This window comes from Opisthorchis viverrini, assembly GCF_000715545.1.
Source record: "Opisthorchis viverrini unplaced genomic scaffold opera_v5_148, whole genome shotgun sequence".
In the NCBI taxonomy this organism is placed as follows: Eukaryota; Metazoa; Platyhelminthes; class Trematoda; order Opisthorchiida; family Opisthorchiidae; genus Opisthorchis; species Opisthorchis viverrini.
Window position 1 is genome coordinate 46,549 of NW_008751805.1, and position 22,298 is coordinate 68,846.

Here is a 22,298-nt window from a genome sequence, read left to right on the forward strand (position 1 = left end):
TTATTTCTCAGAGTCACCCCAATTTAGGTTCAGGCAGAACATAAGTTTAACGGAAACTCGGGGATCCCGTCTACCTGGTGAGCCCCAAGAAGGGCGAAACCGGTCGTGGGCCGTCAATAAGTTTTCAGCAACCTTGTGAGTAGTTTCCTTGGTAAAAGTTCAGTTATATCGCTATTGGTGAACGAAACATGTGAGGAGACAAGTAACGAACCTTTTACATTCCGTCGCTAACGCAAAACACCTTTGTAGGTTAGTAGCGTAGTAGCAAAAATGAGCATAACTTATGAAGTAACCTGGCTTAAGATTGGGCTGGAACTATGGGGAAAGGTTTGATCCCTGTCCATGGAACTGACATACTTTCAGTGGGTGATAGACAACCGAGTGGGGTCGACTAAATGACATGTTGGCAGTCAATATAGATAACAGGGCCTTGAGTGACATTGAGTGCTTTTGCGTCAATGTCGCTGCGTATTTGAAAATGATCTGGCGAAAAACACCTATTTCAGCCAATATCAGTGTCACAGCAACTGAAGATGAAGTAATAGATGGTGTGAGCCGCAGAAACTAAGGGTGATCGGAGTTTACTGGTATGCAATGTAAGAAAGATCTTGTGTACGGCCAATGAATTCCGGTTGGTTGGTTGCTTAGTGCAGCGGCTCAATGCCGTCTAACATTTACAGTTGTGCGATGGCACTTGAAAAGGGAATAGACAAAAACCTTTTTCAGTACAGTCAGCATGGATCGATATTGCCACCAGATGAGTTAAATATTGAATGCCACATAAGTCCATCGCTTATATTCCGTCTGGCATGATTCTAACATGAGAGTCAAGTAAACGCTGGCCCATAATAATATTTGGCCGCAGGTCCTGCAAAACACTGCCTTGAATTATATTTCACGATGCGATGCCACTTGTATGATTTACGAAGACTCTTCGGTTCATAGGTGGCATTGATCGCCTTTATTATGCAAAACGACTTTCAAACGCGCGTCATCAAAATTACGATCAAGATTAATTGGTGTTGACTGGATTCCGGGGGGTAAATTCATGCACTCGACCAGAGCAAAGATGAGGAGAAGTCTTTCTAATCTCATTGGATTTTCAGGCTTACTAACAAATGGAAATGGGAAAGGCAGAGATTATCTGTGAAGAGAGGTCGTGAATTCTGAACCGTGAAATCAAGGCAAACATTCTGGTTAACGTCATATCATCTCTGTAAGCACCTTCTTACTGTAGTCGGCATGCCCTCACATAACAAGTCCACCTACGTCACCGGCCAATGGATGCGAGCTTCTAAAGCACCAATGATCGCGGTATCACCGGCTCCATATCATTGAGCCAAGAACGGCTCCGCCATTGTCGGTTTCTAGTTGAGACAACCGGTAACACTGGCCGTTTGAAAATTCCTGGCTTATGTTATCAGACACGAAAGACTAGGGCTTGTATGAATGTATCCGCAGCTACAAAGAAAATAGCTACATCCAATAGGTCCATTGATCCATGTGTGCTTTCCGGGTTACAAATAACTTGAAGTCACTTACTTCCTCCGATGCTCCAAAGCAGACGGCCGGTTTTCGGAGCTTCCGACTGGCACTGGGGGTTCCGACTTCGGCTCCTTCACTGTCCAGGCACACCCGCCTTCTCCATCGATAACGCGTGGTAGAGCAGTCAGCAGGTGAGCAAGGGGAGGTGTCGGTCCATGTTGACCACGTTCCTACTGGGTCCTCACAATTTACACCTTTGTGTTGTGAACAGGTGTAAAGGACATTGGTTCGGAAAGGTGCACAGGTAATAGGTCAATAAAAGCATAGATGTAGGTAGGTAAAACTGGCGTCATATGCCAATCAGGGTATGTCAAAGTCCTGAATTTACTGAACTATGAGACACACGAAATCACTTGACCGGACGCATTCCGCATTACTCAAACTGGATCAGTAAAAACCCAGCATCTTTTAGGGATGTGGTGTTGGAACCTTATGCTTCATTGCCTAATCCGAGGACATATTAAGTGCCTGAACCCCATCCTCACTGTCCCATTTTCCGACCTCTGCTGGGGCATTCTCTTCTTAATGCTGTGAGGCAGTTATGTGCAAATGTTTAATGTTGGTGTACTGGCGTCGAAGATACTGTTGATGACAGGAAACACACTAATGTACCTGTAAGCCGATCTCACCAGGGTCGTAAGACTCACCGAGTCTGCATTATCTTCACTATTTTGCAATCATTTAACCAACAGTCGAAACGAACTTATTGAGCAACATCGGCAGCCAGTTTACCTGTGAATAATGCACCGATACCATAGGTGACCGGACAAACACAAACGGCACGTGTAAGGTCAACTGATGTCAAACATTTTCCTCCATTGAGACAGGTTATGCCCCGTTTCCTGATTGCGGGCAGCTTTCCTGTCTGTTGTTTTGACGACTCGAATTGACTCGGCATCGCATAACCATAACAAGGGTTCAAAGGCAGTAGACAGTTGTCTTCTCCCATATCCAATGAGGTAATGTATCCGTACCTGCAGGTGCAGCTGTAAGTGTCTTCTCCGATAACCGGATTGCACTCGTTGCCCAAATTTACCTGACAGTTTTCATTTCCATTAGGTAATGACTGCCGAAGGAAAGTAGAAAGAACAACTTGAATTTAAGGGATTACTTTTTCGAACAGGTTCCTTAATAAGTGATCGTTTAGAACACTGGACGGAATTAACCTGATGTACCATGCTGCACACAGAGCACTATCCGAAGCAACAAACAAATGGTTTACTGGAAAATAACAAGGCCAGTGCGACAGACAGCACCTGCACTGTCTATCAAGATCGACGCGGTAAGAGTGATGGAGGTTACCTGTACTGGTTTGATCTGTCGAGGTTGTGTTCGGGATGATAAGAACATATAAGAAAACAACGAACAAGTCAGTAATACGCACTGGCTGGTAAGCAAGCTACCTGTCCCCTGGCGTAAGAATAGGATTTCGTATTAACATGATGTTAACTCAGGGTCCATAATTAAGGGCAAAACCTCCTCGCTGTCGACAGACGACATACAGTCTGTCGAAAACGGGAAGACCTCCACAAGACGCATGGTACTTCCATTTTCTCAATCGTCACTCGAAGCAGGCTTTTGTATAAACCGTATTACGAGACGGTCCGGCTTTAAATTCGTTGCCACGTTGTGAGAAAATTAGGATGCTTCTCAAAGGCGACCAGCATGCCCATATTTATGAAAGCACTGAGGAAGGACGGTTTAAAAAAGCACGGTCCCAAAAACCATATATTCTGATCGGTCAGCGGTTGACCATTAGCGCCGGTGAATTACACAGTACAGTAAAAAAACAAGTAAACATTGCTGTTAGCAGTACATAAGTTCAAACGTATCTTCAGTGCACAGCGGCATCAAAAGCCAAACATCTATGCCTTGCTGCCTGTGCTGTCTGTACAAGCATCCAAGGGGCAACGCTGCTGAGCTTTTGGCTCTGAAACTGGTTCCTTAAGGAAACCTCCACTGCTTCATCGCGGTCGCTACTTCTGAGCCAAAGGTTACGAGCGTAGTCTTTGAATAAAACCCTACATCCGCCCACTGTCTTTTGTTGAGGATAAGGTTCAAGATGGAGTGCCTCAAACAGACCATCTTCTACGGCCCAGATCACCGATAAACACCAATAACACCTACAGTTATTCATTCACCAACCCCCCCTAATCATCCTCCCAGTAATTCTTTGATTCAACTAGCTGCCAATCACCTACCCATTGCCCCGTGCCTAAATTTCTGCCCAGTAGCAAAAACAAAAAATCTCTGTTGAATTTTAACTATCTGTTCCACATTGCAGCTTTCAATGCCCGTAGTCTGAACAACAAGCATCCGCCGCTCAGAGTTGGTTTTCTCTCACGACCGACGTATGCTGTGTCTCCGGAACAAGTATGAAAGTCCCCAGTTAGGTCATTGACCTCAGATCACTCGGGATAAAGCTAGACTTCTCGTACATTAGATTTTGGATGTCTGGTGGTCCTGATAAAATACATTTTGGTACCTAGGACAAGGGAATAGTGCACAGCCTCCGGGTTAAATGTGCTCGAATGGACTGGATTCCATTACACAGGCGTCTCTGGGCTGTTCTGTCCATTGGCCAAGTAAAAATCAAATCGTGGAGACGACAAATACACTCATTTGCAAATCAGTTTGGTTTTCACGAGACTCAACAGCACATTCAGTTGTAGAATATCATAAACGAGAGATTCAATTGAGTCTCTCGTGAAAAGCAAATTGATTTGCAAATGAGTGTGCTTCTCGAAAACAGTCCAATTTGGGCTCAACTAGATCATAAGGTTGACGGAAACTCGGGGCCATGCCTTCTTGGTGAGCCCCAAGAAGGGCAAGACCGGTCGTGGTCTGTCGAAGAGTTTTCAGCAACCTTGCGAGTAGTTTCCTTTATGAAGGTCGTGGAAACGTTGTGATGAATGAACTACTGTGAATGGGTCGTGGTAGTTACTGCACCCCGACTAGTTGTCGATTGGTTCAGTAATCATGAAAAGTTCATTAGAAAGTCTGAACTAATACTGTTGATAAAAACAGCCACCTGTACAATCCAGTAGCAAAACTGAATAAAAGAATGTCAATGGTATTGTGTCACTCATCACAAAACTATTTACAGTGAAAGGAATCCGGTGATGATCCCTAATAACTCTGAGATGGGCGCTATCTTAAGGTAAAAGTTTGTATTTGTTGCTATGTATGGTGTGGTTGTAACCAGCGCAAAAAAATTCTCTACCGGAATATCCAGAGAAGTGTAATGTGGCCGATGGTATCCATACGCGAGCGCGTGACTCACACAAACACCGGTTGTGGAGTTCTGATGACAAAATACATCAGGACACTGAACTGCATCGAAACTGCACAAGCGGAGAATGACGGTAGCAGTCCGTAGCACTGCTGCCTGAGGTCCCAGTAGGTCTGATTTGTAGCCTTCAACTACCCGACTGAAAATGAAAATTTCTTAAAAGTCTAAGAAGGTTGGAATATTCGGTTGATTAACAAATGGAAATTAGGAATACATGAATTTAACAGTTTGTTTGGTCTAAAAAAGTAAATAAATTTAGAGAAGACTGACAGAACACCTCCGGTTTCCCTCCGTTCGGAGCCTGTTACAGAAACACTGTTTCTCAATTTCAATTACTTGTACCTGTGATTGTACCTATGGTGAATAGCAAGCTCGAATGCAAATTCAGGTCTAGCGAACGTAGGATTCAAGCAAGCAAAGAACGTATTCTTCGTTTATGATGTTCTCCAGCTTACCACGAAGATAAATTTTGAACAAACTTTTCACTATGCTTATATGCAAGAAACCGAAGAGACAGAAGCAATAATAATGAAATCCGCGAACGCCCCCGGCGTAGGCTATTGTTTTTCGACATTTTTTACAACAGACAGTTTCCTGTTCTACATCTCTGTAGAATGGTCAAACCTCTGTCATTTTCAAAATGAACTTATGGAGCCGTCTGAAAATCAGGTCAGAGATACCCTACAACTCGAAGGTAGTTTGAATTCCAAACAGCTTACGCTACGGATGTAAACGAATTGACTACTAAGTAATATTCGCCTATTATGGAATGGTGGTATGGTAGCAACCATTTATTCTAATGAATAGAAGAGAGCTGATATTTCATAACAGCTTCACGTAGTGCTGATTGGAATAGCATCCCGGGACTGTCTTGGCTGTAAAATGCTTCGCGATTGCTGTCTTTAAAAAGCACCCCTTGAAAGTCATAGCATAGAACGCGTGTACGCATGGGTCCGGAGTTTCATCTGACATCCATACATTCGTTTTCAAACAATATAAATATTGTCTCAAAGAGTCCTCTGCCTATCCAATGGGACTCACAATTTTTAATGGGGTGTGGGATAGGCATAAAATCATTTTTTAAACGTAACCGGGTATGCACGTCATGGGAACACCTATCGTAGGGGACAGTCCATCTTTCGTAATTCAAACACATCTAGGCTCTGATTTTTGGATGCTGTTCTTGGGAGGAACTTCAATCTTAGATGGATTGTTAGTCCTCTTCAATTGGACAACTACACTTCATGCTTGTTTCAGCTTCACGTTTACACCCAGTGAATACACAGTTGGATAATAAACTAGCAAAGGTTAGAGAGACTCTAGTGATCAACAACGATACGTGAATAGCAGATTTAACAGAATCCCGGACTGAAACTGAGACGATAAGCAGTGCCTGAGGAACTAGGAAAAATATGGGAAGAATGTGCTGAACTCACCAAAAACCCACCTTGTTTACGCGCTCGATACAAGCATTACGCTTCACAGAACAGTCTTTTCCCATAAAGCCATCTTTGCAGATGCATATAACGTTGTAATCATCTTTTGCAATGCACCTCAGTGTGTTTTCTGGTAGACAAGGTGCTGGATTCTTGCGAAGACAGGGATTCACCAGTCGGCAAGTCAGTACATTCGCGTCCCACAAAGCATGATCATCGCATTCACATTTATAGTCATTCTGAAAAGTACCAAAATAAGCAGCAGTCACTGAAGGCTGGAATACAATTTGACAGCCTAAAAAGTTGCATGTGGTCCTGCCACTTATGAGTGGCCTGTTGATAGTGTATAGCCTCAGAAGTAAAGTCCTTTGACCTTGGACAACGTTCTTTGTGGGATTCCAGTTGCTGTGGTTCATATATCTTTAACCTTTATGGATGAGTGCGCATTGTTGGTCGATTTTAACTAAACAACGTGGTAAATGATCAACAAGACTGCTCTTTCAGTGAGGAGAAGTCAGTGCATAACATTCGGTCTGCCATGAAAAGTTTATCACAGCAGGAGAGGTCAAGAGCAGGAGTGGAAAAATTACAGCACTCTAGTGAAAGATCGTGTGAAACAAGTTAGTTAGAACATTTTGAGTTGGGAAACTATCCCAATAATGTTTCGTCATCGCAAGACGAAACGAAAGTGGCTACACTTGGAAGGAACGACTTAGGATCAACGTGATTCAAATCATCATCCTCATCATCATTGTCAGCTGTAATAACCGCGTACTCGCCGTATAGCGGTTGTAGCTGCCGCAGTTTCGTTCAACGATGATTCGGGGGGAGGGGGAGTTAGCTGCGCATTGCAGGCGGGAGCTGATAAATTGGTGCATAAATCCAGCACTGTCAGTGGGCTGTCAAGTGGGGTGGGGAGGGTTGGAAAAGGAGCTATGCATTGAAGGCAATAGCATGGATGCGCGAAGGCCATTGATGGCGCGACTGGGCCATGTCTGACAATGTCTCTAGCCATTGATGTGGCCCGTCTCGGGGTTCCCATCCAGGAAGACGGCTGTGACCAGCGCAGCTGAGTTTGCTAGTAATGGCTTTCATACTTCGCCAGCCTGTTGTCACTTCCTAGCCATGACTACCTAGCTGTTCTGCACGCTGTGCACTAACCTTGTATTTGACATATTTCACAAACAGTGCTGTGTCTTACATTGGCATTGTACTCAGATGTAATTATTTCAAAAGTATCCCGATTTTCCCCTTAGATTTTTTAAGTTCGTTTTCGAATAAATCACGGGCCAATCAAAAACTTGTGTATATTTGTCCTAGTACTACAAGTTTATCGAAAAGATGTTTAGACATGCAGAAGTGATGTCCCACTTACACTTTTGGCCTAATTTTTCATCTGACTGACTGTCTGTGCATAGTAGCCTAAAGTATCTACAATACTGAACTATGCAAAGCACTCAAAACATAAAATTCATAAATGGGATTTTGAGAATAGTTCCGACCAACGCCTAGAGAATCTCAACAATGAGCTCATAGTTACTTAAAAATGACTGTGTCCGGCCGCCTTCTCTCATAGCTTGCGTTTAGCTTTCGTGGATTCCGCGTAGCTCCGCTTGAACCGGTAAGCTAATTACATCAAAGGTACCAACGGCTCCAGTACCCACACCTGATTACCTGGACGATTCCATCGACAGGTTTATCGTCAATCTTATTTCCTGTGGGAATTAGAACCCTGAGATATCTGCTCAGTTACCTCCCTGGGATCATAAAACGGTTACCAGTACTCTTAGTTCAGGCCAACAATTCGAAGGCTGTTGATCAAACACGGATATTATTCTTTTAAAATTCCGCAAAAAGCTTGCGGATTTTATTAGTACTTGGAAGATAACATACAAGAGAAGCGTTTATTGGTTACATTCTGAGGTAGCTTATTATGAGATATATCCCCCAAAACCGGAACGATAGGTGTTGGTTATTGAAGATTATGAAGCCTGTCGGGCTTACTAAAAATTCAGTAGTTATATGATATTACAGAAGACTACTATATCAACTCTAGTACTTGCCTCTAACGGTCCAAGTATTTCACATTTCTTTTCTGGATGCCCGTAGACTACACGCATGCAAGGGTTGCCCAGACACGGATCAGGACATGATCGCTTTGTCTGGGCGAAATCCGTTTCAGATAGGGTTCCGTGTTTTTTGTAAGTCCATTTCTGCAAAGTTGAATAATAATAATAATAAAACAATGACAGTAAAGGTGATCTGGGGTTCGGGATATTTCACCAACAGTGTTATAGTAAGTAAAGTTGTTGGCTTTCGATACAAACCTACAAGAATTTAGGTCGCTTGATACTCTGCAGCACACGTTTGGTACATTCCTTCTGTGTTGCTGGGTAGCCCACCATTTCAACCAGGATTTACATGAAACCGCAAGTCAATCAGACCATGGAATTCGTATGTTATCAGGAGCTGGATTCAAAAACTAGATAGAATGATGAGTACAGTCAGGAGACTTTAGGAAAAGATCTTTGACTAATACCTACAGGGTGTTTATCCTGAAAACGAAATCTAACGTGCAAGTAGTGGATGGAGTGATGTGAGTAAGGAAGATCTTCGTGCACTTTAAAGGGTTACTTACAAGTGGCAGGGGCATCAAACTGCAACGCATCCGAGGAAATTTTTCCATTAAAAACTATGCCAAGGTGCATTCTTCATTCGTGAGCAAACAACTGTTGAAAGAAGGTGAAGTGAATCAACAGAGAGAAATCTAACCCAACACACTCGAATTTTAATCAAGTAGGATTAATTTCAGATAACCAACGACGTTCAAGAATTCTGCCTCATCTTATTCTTGTTCATTATTGGAGACTCTTACTTGAGTGGACAACCCAAAAAGAGTCCCTCGTCTCTCTGAAACCGCTCTCCTGTGCTTGCTACTTCATATTGATGGGGTTAACTGCTGCTAAGTAAATAAATGACTTATATGTGGTCTGATTTTCAATGCTCGAATGTAACGGCGGAAGTTAAAACGCTGCAGAATATTTAGTGACCTTTCTCGGGAAACGGCATTTCTGTTTCAATCCTTCAAAACAGTTATGACTGCACAGTCTAACGAGTAGAACCGGAAACTGAGAAGTTTGGCTCAGCCACTGTTTATCTTTCATCTGAACTACACTTCGTTTTGCAAACCAATAATTCATTGTTGTATCCTGTGGTCATTTCGATCATCTAAGCGACTTGATTGCCAAAATGTTGCTACCAAGCGAAGCGAAATTGTGCATATTAACCCCAAAATTTCCCTTCATAGGAAATCAACTATTAGCAACGCCACTGACGACGGCATATGGATGCTACCAGCTGCAAAAACTTTATAGGTTTTGATCGAGAAATAAGTACCACCAGGCTTTTACCACTTTAAACACAAGGAAGGCAAGCTTGTTGATCCAATATCAGACGAAAAATCAATATCCTACGTATAACTCGTGTGTTTCCACTCCGCTTCTGAATAACTGCCGACTAGTGCCGACAGTGTTCAGTTACAGTCTTGCTGCCGAGGAACGTTGGTAGTGATGTGAACACCACGACTGAAAAAATATCAGACTCCACAACTGTGATATGAATTCATTTGCCCGGATAGTGCACAAAACGCCCGTTGAAATTATAACTGGAATGAATATGTTGTTGTACTGCTGTTGCCAACGACAACTAACTCCATTATCTGGCAGGAGGTTTACTGTAGCGAAATATATACCGAGAGCAGCTTTATTAACAATAGCATCATCAGTTAATGGAGGCTGCTCGTCAGACGATGCGACGGGCTAGCCAGTAGGAAATGTTAGCAAAGGCCAAGTGTAAGAAGCTAGTTGACTTCGACTCAACCAGGTGAAAATTCAATCCCGGGACCATCACAGACATTGAACAACCAAAGAATTGTGGTCACTCTGAGACTCAACTAGGGGCAGTTACCTGCGTCAACATCAATGTAAACAAAGCAACCAATTTTAGAAAGTTCTGAATTCACCCACAAATGTGCTTTTTTTCGAGTCCAGGGCGACATCTTGTAAGCGGCGCTTATTTCCATAATGAGTTTATTGTTCATCAAAACATCTTCAGGTATGGTTAGTTAATCAGATGAATAAGGACAAATCGACCGTTTGGTTTCCAACATGTTGTGCACCACAAAGTTAGACGCTTCCACCTAAACACAAGATTCTGGTTGCGTGCACTTCACGGGGCAGTGAAGACAATAACTTGACATTGTGACATTACTAAAAATCGCGCGGCCAATGAACCAGATGGGCGTGTGTAATGTGGTTTGTACGTTTCCATGAGCCTCTGTACTGAAATGACTGCATTGTCATCGGCAATTTTAGTTACTTACTTACTTACGGACGAGACACAAGTGGAGCCACAAAAGAGCGGAGATCACATAGAGCTTTCACAGTTCCAAAGGTAACTTACGACAGTCACAAGGACTTTCCCCTACTTAGGTGCGTAGACTGTGTTGAATAATTTTGACATTTATCATCGATAGGTCGCTGCGAATGACCGTCAGCAGTATGATATTTAAAACGGGCAGTATGCTGCCAAAACACTAGAACGCTCTACTAAAATCTCTGCATCGAAAAGAGCAAAGCGAACAAACTACGGGTGATATGACTAATTCAGCCTCCCTGTTTCCAACTTAGGACATTGATCTGCAGTCCCTAAGCAAACGCATGAGGTGGGCTTCTTAATGAAAGCAGTTCACGTTAGTCTTGTGATTTAGAATATGGTCATTGTCAGTGCGCAAACCATCAGAAGCCAGGATTAAATAAGGTTGATCTGACACAATAACGAAACAGTTCAAAGGATGTGGCTCTGCGAACCTATGCTGCCACAAAAGGACATAGGAAAAAAGCAATTAAAAGGTTGAAGATAACATTCCAGTAGGATATGGGGTCACCTCGGTGACACACTGAACATGTTCTGGTTAGTGGGCGTACGCATGTGATGTGTGAAGCAAAAGTGGCTTGAACCGAGAGAGGTGTTAGCCCTTGACCAACCGTGGCACGTATACATAACCTGTGTAAATAAGCGTGAAAAAAGGCGCCACCATTTTTCACAATATGGGAGCAACTGTCCCAATTGTCACTCAGTTCGGTAATTCGTTCATTGCTGTCTCATGCAAGTGTAAAGCAGTTCGTTGTCGCAATGACGCTGCTGCTTCGAAACATGATCGTATGTAACGTACCGGGTGAATTATACGCGATTTTTTACGACCATGTGATTTGAAGTGGCTTCTCACCTTTAAACACCAATTGTAGAGGAAAAACATGGAGAAAGTAAAATGCGGATCAATCAATCCCTGCATAATTCTTTTGATTTCTTTTGGCGGAGAAGTACAACTTGGATCAACATATCGGTCGCAACATCGCCACCGGTTGAGTCGGGTGCAAAACATTCGATGCAACAGATATTTGAATTTGTTGAAAGCATCCTCCGCTGTCCTCGATTTCTTTACGATGTTGTCGAATTCAGGCTCTGCAGAGAAGTAAATGGATATTTCTGGAAAAAGTAGTCTTTAAATCCAGTTGGACGAATGAAAACTGAGCCAAGCGTTTCACATTGCAACACTGTCTAGTTAACCACACTCCAAATTCAGGATGTATATTCTCAGCATACAAACCCATAGAAAACAGATGCTTCAATCCATCAGTACTTGCGAGGAAGTATTCTTGACTCCCCTGGGCTACGCCAGAATAGCACTTACACCGGACGCGTGAGTGCGTATTTCCAATAGAAATGTGATCGAACACGTTGAGTTACCTTCAAGCCCAAGCACAAAAGGCTGCTTTGAGTGGTAACGACATACTTGCTCATTGAAATTAACGTACTAGTCAGCATATGGCCTAAAAATGTAGCCGTATACATCTTACAACGGCTAAAATGCATTTCTTTGCCGCTTGTATCTTGCAAAACCATCAATCGACTTTAGTAAAGCGTTCATTCGGATGCAACAATTTTTTTACAAGGCAAAAAATACAGTGCAATGAAGCCTGATGTTGACTAGGCTTGGTCACTGCTACCAGATGCAAAGCGCAATATAGCGATCTGCTCCTCAGGGAATTGAGGGAGCCCAGTTCCGCGTTACAAGTGACAATATCTCTTCTGCTAGAGTTTTAGAACACTGTTTCTAAAATAGCTTATGCAATCGCTGCTACCTATATCACGACTGCCGCAGTCTCCTTACTAAAAAAAACTAGCCAAGAAGACTTTACCGAAGAAACAATTTTCCTAAAAAAAATTTGCCTCCCGGAGAAACATTGAATAAATACATGCTTGCAAAACTTGAGAGTGCCAATCCCAGCCTAACACGATGTGATAGCTAAGCACATGGATAAAAAGCGTAAAAATCGTGTTTGGATGAGATTAGTACGACCAAAAAACAGACTTTGCTAGTCCACTCCTCCCCAAGTCAGTCTTGTGGCCCAACTTCACCTCCAAAATCTGGTGATACTGAGTAGTTTATAGCTTATAGAGCAGAAATTCCCGTTTGAATTCACGGATGTGTAGGCACAGCACCATGGCGCGAACACTTATTGGAAGATTTTTATATATTTTATGTACATATATATCGATTTATATCATGTTGCATTATATATTATTGGCATAATTAGCTACCACAGCAAATTGTGGTTGTTAGTTATTCTGTGTTATCTCTTCAACAACTTTGAGCGAGAAGTTTCACGAGTTCGTTCAGTCTGGCGACCACAGCGTCCACAATGAGCTAAGCGGTCGGAGATCTTGATACGCAGTTAGCTTTCCATATTTGAATCCAACCATGCCAGCCATTTTTGGGCTCTACGGTGGTTCATTTCCTCTGAGATGAGTGATTTCACTTTCTCTGGTCGAAACAACATGAAACCTGTGCACGATAATGTCCCTCATTTACGGACCACTTAGTTTACTTCGAATGAATTATCATTCCAAAGTAGGACCAACCTGTTTCCGGGTTTCAATTCTCACCATTCTCAGCATCTGTGCTGATTAGCAGTAATAAAAGTGGTGGTCGTTCTTCGTATCAACACGGCCGTTGTTCTCTGTTGCAAGGACGGGCCGGGCGCTACCTGCTTTTGTTGCGTTTTGGCTACTCTATTACAGGAACCTTCAAAACTAGATATGATAGCTCGCCATTTAGGCCTCGAAAAGCAAACGGATGTAACTCCTGATATCAAGTTAAAACTAACCTCTCAGACAAAGTTTCGATCAAAATCCTCGTGAACACTTACTAGAGTATGAAATGTCTACCGTTTTGGTTGATTTTTATGTGAATATTGGTGATATACAACCTTGCTTACTGAGCTTCGGCTCATGGGCTTTCTTTCTCTTTTCGGTCCGAAGGAATTGTCATTAACCCCTTCTTTCGGAGAATCACTGTTCCCTGGTGCTTCCATAGCGTACACGCTATAATACATTCAGAACAGCAGACAGCGAATTTCATTCAAGCTGATGACGGGTGTCAGGCTGACACAACGTGCCAACCTGACGTGCCAACATAAGGGCGCCGGTCTGGGACAAAAGGCACCAGTCTGAGGCATGATTGCTAATCAAGCTAACCCCCCTTTCATTATTTTTCATCAAAATTAAACACCTTTCACCTGCAGTTCTTAAATAGGCTTAAACCGCATGGAAACATCGACTACTTTACAATGTAATCACTTTCCCAGGGGTTATCGGCCTCAAGGAACTCTTTTAATGTCCGTTTTCTGTATATTAGGGCTATTCCAAATGTCACAGGAGTTCTGACAATAGATTTACGGGATTTCATGAATGGCTGGTATCGTGTGGATCTTAAATAAAATATTTCGCCACGCACTGTTAACGGGTTGTCTAAGGGCCCTTATTTTTTTAACTTCTAGAACACTTGTTCCACTCTCACGACTGAACATCACGTTACAGTAACTCCACTTCGTCCTACTCAGACATAGTTGACTTCATTTTCTTATGCCTTATGATCAAACGGTTGACTTTGTCTAAAGAAAACGGTCCCACGGATCTAATCATCATTCTAAAGTGGGTCGGCACATGCTTGTTTAGTCAGTGGACTGACAGTGCTCTTGGAAGTTTGACAGAACACACCACACACCGGAAACATTTTTAACCAGAATGAGACCACTAAAACATACTAAGATTCGCGTTACTCGGGCAGCTTCACTGTGGACTGATAAGTATTCATGCTAGTCGTCTGTATTTTACCCAGCACTAGTACACGCTAACTACTGAGATGTGCATTCGCTCGTCGGTTTCACTGAAGCAGATCAGCCAGCTCGAATGTCCCATAACCAAAATGGTGATATGAAACCTGTAAAAAAAAGTGGTATATTCGACTTGCGTTACTAATATACGGGTTCTAACCGATTAGCTTTTTTGCCAGCATCGAAACTTACTTGTAATTTTTTGGAGAGTTTCCTGAATAGTTTCTTTCTCGAAACTGGGCATTCAACAATTTTTTTATCGAATAAAGGTGCTCACATTGCACAAGTCGAAGAAAATTGAAATCCATATTATATACAAGCTGATGCAAAACACTGCCGCACATCCATTTAAAGACTCCAAACTGAAACACTTTAATTCACTGAGGAACTTGAGTGTCTTTAGAATCAAAATGTGGACTGCAAACTCAACGGCCTAGTTAAACGGGATAAGTTAACGTTAAGGCGAAAACTTTCTAGACTAATTTCATTTGAAACTACTTGAAGGGAAGAAGATTTCTAGGAATAAAGGTTACTCAGTGGTTTTTTGCTACTTACTGTACAATAAAGGATACTTCTACCTTTATAGAAACCCTACATCACCATTACCTCAAGATGTGTATATGGTTGACTACCTTCCTAATTCGTATCCAAAACAGCGTTCTCATCTAAAATCAATCAGTCCACTGAAGAACTGAAGATAATAGATGATGTCTTGTTCCTCAAGCGAACTCCCTGGGATCATAGCGATGAGATGGGAAGGGTGACACGTAAAAATGAGGACGGTATGGATTACAGATGTAAATGTAAGGTAGATTCTATACTACATAATAAAGTCGGGGAAGTAAATTCATTTTAAATGGTCAAACGGTGTCACTTGCGTAAGTAGTAAGCCAAGACCACTGTAAAAAAAACAAAGAAAACGCTCGCAGGTGGAAGATAACTATTTCATCCGGAGCTTTAATTTAGTTAGTGTGATTGACAGGGAATTTTAGCCAATCCTGATATGCCATGTTAAAAGGCCTACTAGATACCGAACAGCCAACCCAAAAGCGATTAGGCTGTGTATTCAAGCGCAGGTGCCATTCAAGACTAGTGTCACTCACCCTCCCGTTCCCGATTCATGTGACCAGAGGAGCCCTGTCTGATGCCATCTTTTAAAATGGCCTTGTGTTGCACGCCTCCCATCTAATGCAAATACAGCAAGCCATACATCTTTCGCAACCCAGGCAGGTAGTTGAGTGTGATACAACCTTTGACCAATCCAGCACACAATGCCCTACTCCCTGTATTTACCTTATTGCTTGTCTCATGCTTGGACCTATATACTATATTTACCTAAGAAGGTAGAACAGAATGTGCACCAAAGTGTTGGTATGTAAATCTTTAGAAAAGTAAGCGTCTAGGACATATGGGAAGACACACAGAGTAGAAACGCCCCATGATATACATGGCCATTAACCTATTAAGACAATCCAACACATGCAGAACTATAAAGCGCAGGGCTGTTTCATGATTGTTTGGTGTCCTGTGCCTCATGCGACTCAGTTTACCACATTTTCATACAATTCACAAGAAAATATATCGAAAATAAAAATAGTCCAGGAAAATTTTTTACTGTTATAGTGAACCCATTTTCACTTATGTCATGTCGTGTTCTTATTCTTAGCAACGATACTCATCTATCCCAGCAGGGTAATATAGCGATAAGGCTTTTTTGCAAACATAAAGTAAATTCTGCCCACGAAGTTTACTCTAACACACAAACTTCTTATGTTGCGATAGAAATTCCAATGAAATCAGGATCGACCATGGATAAGGCAGAATGGAAAAATGTTCATGATACTGCTAAACCTACTGTCTCCAAGATATATTCACTCAGTTTGTTTGCCGCTAAATCAGGACATTTTGAGGTTGATTCTAATAGCATAACTCTGTCTGCCGAATATTCGTGCTTCCAGTCGAAAAAGGCATAGTCCATATGCTCTTATGATCAGGTACTATGACAGCTACAATACGTGGATTCATTTATATGCCTGGGAGTTTACTACCATTCATACGTTGCTTCGTTCAGAAAATGCATTCAAGATCCAAGAAAAGCACGGCAGCAGCAACTCACCAAAACTTTGGTTTTTAGTGTCTATTTGGATGGCAGGCAAAATGTGAGATGCCAAGGGATATTTTGGAAAACCGCGTGCAAACCGGCGACCAAATATAGTTTTTGTGAAAGTAAGCCTATCCGAACTTGTATGTTTACGCAGATTCATCAGCCAAATCGCGCCCACATTGTACTCTGTACACGATACAAGGCCGGACAAGGTGAGAAAAATTACGGAGATCAACAAAGTCCTGTGCATGTAAAGGGTTTCAGAGTGACTGGAAGGTAGGAAAAAAGGATAGTATGATCCCGATGCTTCCGATATTCCGCCATATTAAATAGTAGAACCTGCACTCAAAATGCAATTAATTTTCTGGGGCCCTATTTTACCGCATGTCACTTAGCATGATTATTAGTAGGCGTAAAACCTTCAGGGAAATGTGAAGGTGTGTTCTAATCTTCGGTTCACACTTTTGTACCCGGACAGAAAGCTAGCTCAAAGAAGACGACTTTGAAAGCCCAAATCAACATCAGAGGGTATCTATTCCTCCATGAAGTAAAACTGTGCCGATGAAGCCTCCAAGTAAATGGTTGAACAAGCCTGTAGAGATAGCTTTGATGTACACAATCGGCACGACAAAGTGTGGTAAAAAAGGACTACCTTGCGTAAGAGGGCTCTGCTCTATGTGACTCATCAAAAGCTGACTGCAGAATCAACAGAAAGTGAAGGCTGAACACTATCAGCTACGGAAAAATAACGTATTACCATACATTACTTATAAGTGCCACACATTCGTTCGCTAATGATTTGGAGGGGGTGCATAATAAGTATCGGTGATGGTAGTTGATATAAGTATTGCGTGAGTATAGTGTTTTTGATGACCTTTTCATTTGGAAAATCAGCAGAGGATCTATGCAACAGCATGAAACCGCGAGCACTATTAACGGCGCGACTGGACCATGTCTGACAAGTCTCTGGTAATTAAAGTGTCTGGTTTTGACGTCCTTATCTAAGGAGACAGCAATCAATGCCATAACTTAGTTTGCTGGTAGTGGATTTCATACCCCGCTGCCGAGCCACTATTTGACCTCCCCTGGCTGGTTGCCACACTTCCGGTGGTTGTTTGGAAGAGTCGGTCAGCTGATATATGGAGCAGGTAGCTAAGACAGCGCAAACTATGGAGTGTAATCATCTATCGTGGGCTTTACTTGTTTCGAAAACTATTGGGAGCAATTCAGCATCACTAATCCGGTATTCCACAAGACTCGGGTTTGTTTGAAGACGCGCTTTGACGCCCTCGAAGCGCAACGACCAGGTTCCTGACCCGTATAACAAAATGGCCACGTGGTCCAACTGGGTTGGTGGGCATCAGATTAGACGATGTGGTACTTTATGATGGAATTTTGCACTGACTAGAAACAGATAACGATCACCGCCCAATTGGGACAGTTGAGTTCCGTTGTCTGGACTCCGCGAATCAACTTCGAATTCAGGATTTCAGACTACCGAGTTCAGTATCCATAACGTATCAGAGGGTCAAGATGTCAATTCTTCTTGCTTGGCAAATGGGCCATGATAACTCTCGAGCAAAAGTTGCCATCTTGGCGTCCGAAGTGCATTTCATTTCAGCGGATGCAGTACTACAAAAAGGCGTCATTTTGTCTGTCCAGGGGCATTGAGGTTTATTAGGTCGGATATTTGAACGACGCCTGAAAACGGAAATTCAATCCAACAGAGCGCGTTCAATTGTTGGGCAGATCACAACTTGCAAGCCTTGTATCTCATGAGTTATCGCTTCTGTATCTTGAAATCACGTGAAATGAAGTGTGAAACTGGTGAGCTTGTTCTTGGTGTCTTGGAACAGTGTATCCTGCCAATTCATTGCAGCAGTCAAGCCCAGAAACATGAAAAGGTGGCAGTTTCAGGTCTGGAAGGACATATTAAAATGCCCGGCAAACTCATAAATAATACATAGCTGATGTACCCAACCATCTGTCCAGATCGAAATACACTGGGATTTGTATCATTTTGCTTTGAGGTGCAGTCAAAAAATGACTCACAGATGAGGGCTTTAAGACCAAAGGAAAATGCACAGCCTTGGGTCAACCGATTTGTATTAAAGTCCTCAACTAGCAGGTGGTGTCATATTCAGTAGACACTCCTGGTTTGCTTAACCACCTGGATCATTTTCGAAAAAAACAGCAGGGCTGCAAGATCGAAGTGAAGGATTCGACGTCAGCAGGACCCTTGTCACTAAGGTGACTATCATTTGAGTCTGCAATGAATATCAGTAGCATGGAGGGCACGCTGCCACCAGTTATGATCGAAATATCAGTCAGTACGACTTTGCATAATTTACTACTTTTGCCTAACACTGTGACACCACTATCTGCTGTCCACCTGCTTTCTGAATAGCAGGAGAGTCGACATTTTGGCCTTGCTTGGCCCTCATCACTTGAAATTCCGGAGCATAAAGAGCGGTTTATTTATCACTAGTTAGAAGATTGTATTAGAAATCGGTTTCATCTTCACATGAACTCTGAAGCTAAAGTGACAGATGCTCGTGAACTGCTCGACTAGAAGCTTGCCTATGGTCACTCACCTACTCGACAACGACAATGAGCTGTCGGCATTCCCCACCTGGTCCATACACGCACATATCCTCTTTTTCGTGTTCACCGTCAGGATATACTGGTCATGCAGGTAGCCAATACATCTGTTATAAAATTGGTGTTCGGGATGTTTCTTTTGTTTCCAAGGTAGCTGGCATATGGGAGTAACCTGGCTGACCTAGTGCAGCTCTGACGTTCTAAAAAGCACTCAAAGAGATCACTTTCTTTGCCAAGATATTTAGCTCACTTGTGGCAGGGCCGCAAATTATTTTCGTGCATCCATTCTTTTTGGCCTTGATCCCGGGAGGATATGTAGCTCACCGCCTAATTTACTGTCGAACGAGACGTTGCTTGTGAAACCCAATAGATTGTCTTTTGCAAACAATATTTATCCCATCTCAATGCTGGAAAGATCTTAGGAGTACCTCAGTAGCCGTAAAAACCCAGTTTGTAATAAGGCGAATCTGCAGAGCCTCATGACTTAAATCATGAGCTTAGAATTAAGCCCAGTTGGTCGAAAGAGAAGGCTAAACACTTTTTTTGTGCACTTATGCGCGCATGTTTGGCATGCAGGTTTGGCTTGCCATAATAAAACAGATAAAAAACGCTTTATCTGAAACAGGTTATACGTTAAAGACGACAGTACGTTCTGAGAGATGTGGTATATTCGTCTGGATGGAAAACGCAGGCAGTTACAATCAAGAATTTGTAATAGGAAGGGTATACTCAGTCGGAATATGAGAAAATGCATTCAGAATTGGGATAAATAGTTCGATTTCCGCCGTTTTTAGGCAGCGCCTAGAACTTGTGTGAATTGACGTTTTTGAGCAATAACTTGTATCATAATACTTGATAATGGTGGTCGTGGATAGTTACAAAACACATGTTTTCAAACCCTTATTTGTCACCTAGTTTGATTAAGTTTTCTTCGTGTCAAAGAAATAGAAATTGCTCTTTCTTCTCCTTTCTAACGCGTACCTTTCAAAAAAATTGAGTCCGTATCGCTAGGGATCGCTAAAATCTCTGCTACACCAGTCTGGTAGCCACGCCACTCCTCGCTTTCTATGCCGTTGCTGTAGGTTGTTGTCAAATTATCTTGACTCATCCCCATCTATAGGTATTCTTTCTGGCTGCACCATGAGTATTCGCGGGGATATATAACTTTTAAATCGGCCGAGTTGCTAGCAGTCTCCGCTGGAAAATACTTTCCTGCGTCTTTCGGATGGTTCTGCACGTTATTAATAGTGATCGCAGTTTTTATGCTCCCACATATTGGCGCTCGCTCCGTGTACTAAGTACCTTTCACATAGATTTATTGTTATGCTTTGCAAAACAGCTACCCTATAGGCGAAGGCGCACTGCCGACTCGGCGGGTCTATGCAAGCGTGTTGAAAACAATCCTTTTCTGACAAAGTAAGGCCAGTTGTGCATGGATTTTTGAATTGGTCTTTTCTTTTACAACGAGATGTAGCAGAAGATAAGTTGGATAACCTTCGGTTAGTTAACAGTCTGAAAACTGCATCGATTGGAAGTGCTCGTGTGGTTGCGCTTTGAACGTTGCCAACATAGCGAAATTTATGTTGTAGACCCTTCTGCCGAACAATCTAAGGTTTTGTCATGCTCTTCTAACTTTTTCTCGTCAGATACTTTATGTGTGCCTATCCATCTTTTTGATACACAGTTCCAGCACTTCTACTTATACAGTTTCCCATCAAGCAACTTACCCTAAGTTGGTAGTTTTTAGTCGTTAAGCCACAGTAGATTACTTTATCCTACATGGTCTCAATGTTGCTTTCTGATGCGGAGAATTCGTGGTTAGGAACTGGACAACGTTATTGTACGGTATAGACATCATAATGGACTCCAACGGTCCTTACATCAGGCTGAGGACAGATTCGATGTCCAGGGAGGGGAATAAATTTCACAGGTCGTAAACAATGAAGCAGTCAAAAGTACGATGGACTGAGATGTCAATATTGCTGGCAACGTTCTCCTGTGTGCAAGCAAGTTCCAGCTGCCAAGTTCCAGCTCCTGCTAATAGCACAAACTCACAAAAAATTTCTCGTTTTTTCTTCGCTTTAAAAATTGCATGCGTGCAATAAATACCTTACGTTCAAACACATAGTTAAACATCGTCGCTGTGTGGCGCCTTAGGTAAACTGAGTTTGGTGCAATAAATACCTTACCTTCAAACGCATAGTTAAACATCGTCGCTGTGTGGCGCCTTAGGTAAAACTGAGTTTGTCAATAACGCTCGCAACATATGCATGTAGAAATCGTGTAAGTCTTCGGGGATTATATTTAAAATAACGTGATAACCTAGTCAAAGACGAAGTGCAACTGGATAAAACACTCAAAAACGCTGTTGTAGTGCACATAAATTAAAGTGAGCTTACATTTTTCTAAAAACCTACGGAGCCTTTCCTGAACCCCTTAAAAGGACTGCGATAAAGTGGTATTCACCGATATATACTAAAGTGACGCCTGTGTCCAAGATATTTGTTTTAAGGAACGACGGTTGCGGATTCAGTAAGGTCTTTATTGACCTTAATCAGGTGCCTATCTTCCCCTTGCAGTGTACTGAACATGGGCCGCAGCTAATGAGGTTTTCCTCCTGTTTCCCATCCACAGGAATTGTAGTGAGCATCTGTCTTCGGAGAATCACTGTCAGATGTTGCTTCCATATCATTCACACTACAGTACTATGCGCGCTATGGGAGCGAAATGGAACAGAGCTTCCCCAAAGATAGAGATTCACGGAACTTTCTATAGATGGAAAACGGGAAGAAAGCCCATGAGCCGAAGCCCAGTAATCTAGGTTGTACATCATCAGTACTTGCATATAAATCTATCAAACTGTCAGGAAGCGTATCCACACGACTTCATATTAATGATCCGAATGTGAACGCACATCAAGGATCAGTTCAAACAAATTCTGACCTTCAACCCTACTGCATCCAGTGCTATCACGGATTCATAAATTGATACCCAGGATCGAGGCTTTTGCCCAAGTTTCCCGGGTCGGGTTTGTTCTTGTCGGTCAGTGGCTGTCGTTCACCTGAAAGGCACAAGTGAAAAAA

General features: G+C 42.5%; 1 protein-coding gene across 1 annotated transcript; it reads right to left on the reverse strand.

Annotated features, from left to right (window-relative positions):
- Nucleotide 1: 1 nt before the first annotated feature.
- Nucleotides 2-16,864, reverse strand: T265_14151 (hypothetical protein; the record flags this gene model as incomplete). The annotated part of the gene is made up of 8 exons (XM_009172253.1): nt 2-147; nt 1,543-1,739; nt 2,278-2,611; nt 6,285-6,548; nt 7,049-7,342; nt 8,388-8,486; nt 11,561-11,796; nt 16,627-16,864. Coding segments are annotated over 8 exons (1,806 nt in total), but the record flags the coding sequence as incomplete, so codon positions are not given.
- Nucleotides 16,865-22,298: the final 5,434 nt, after the last annotated feature.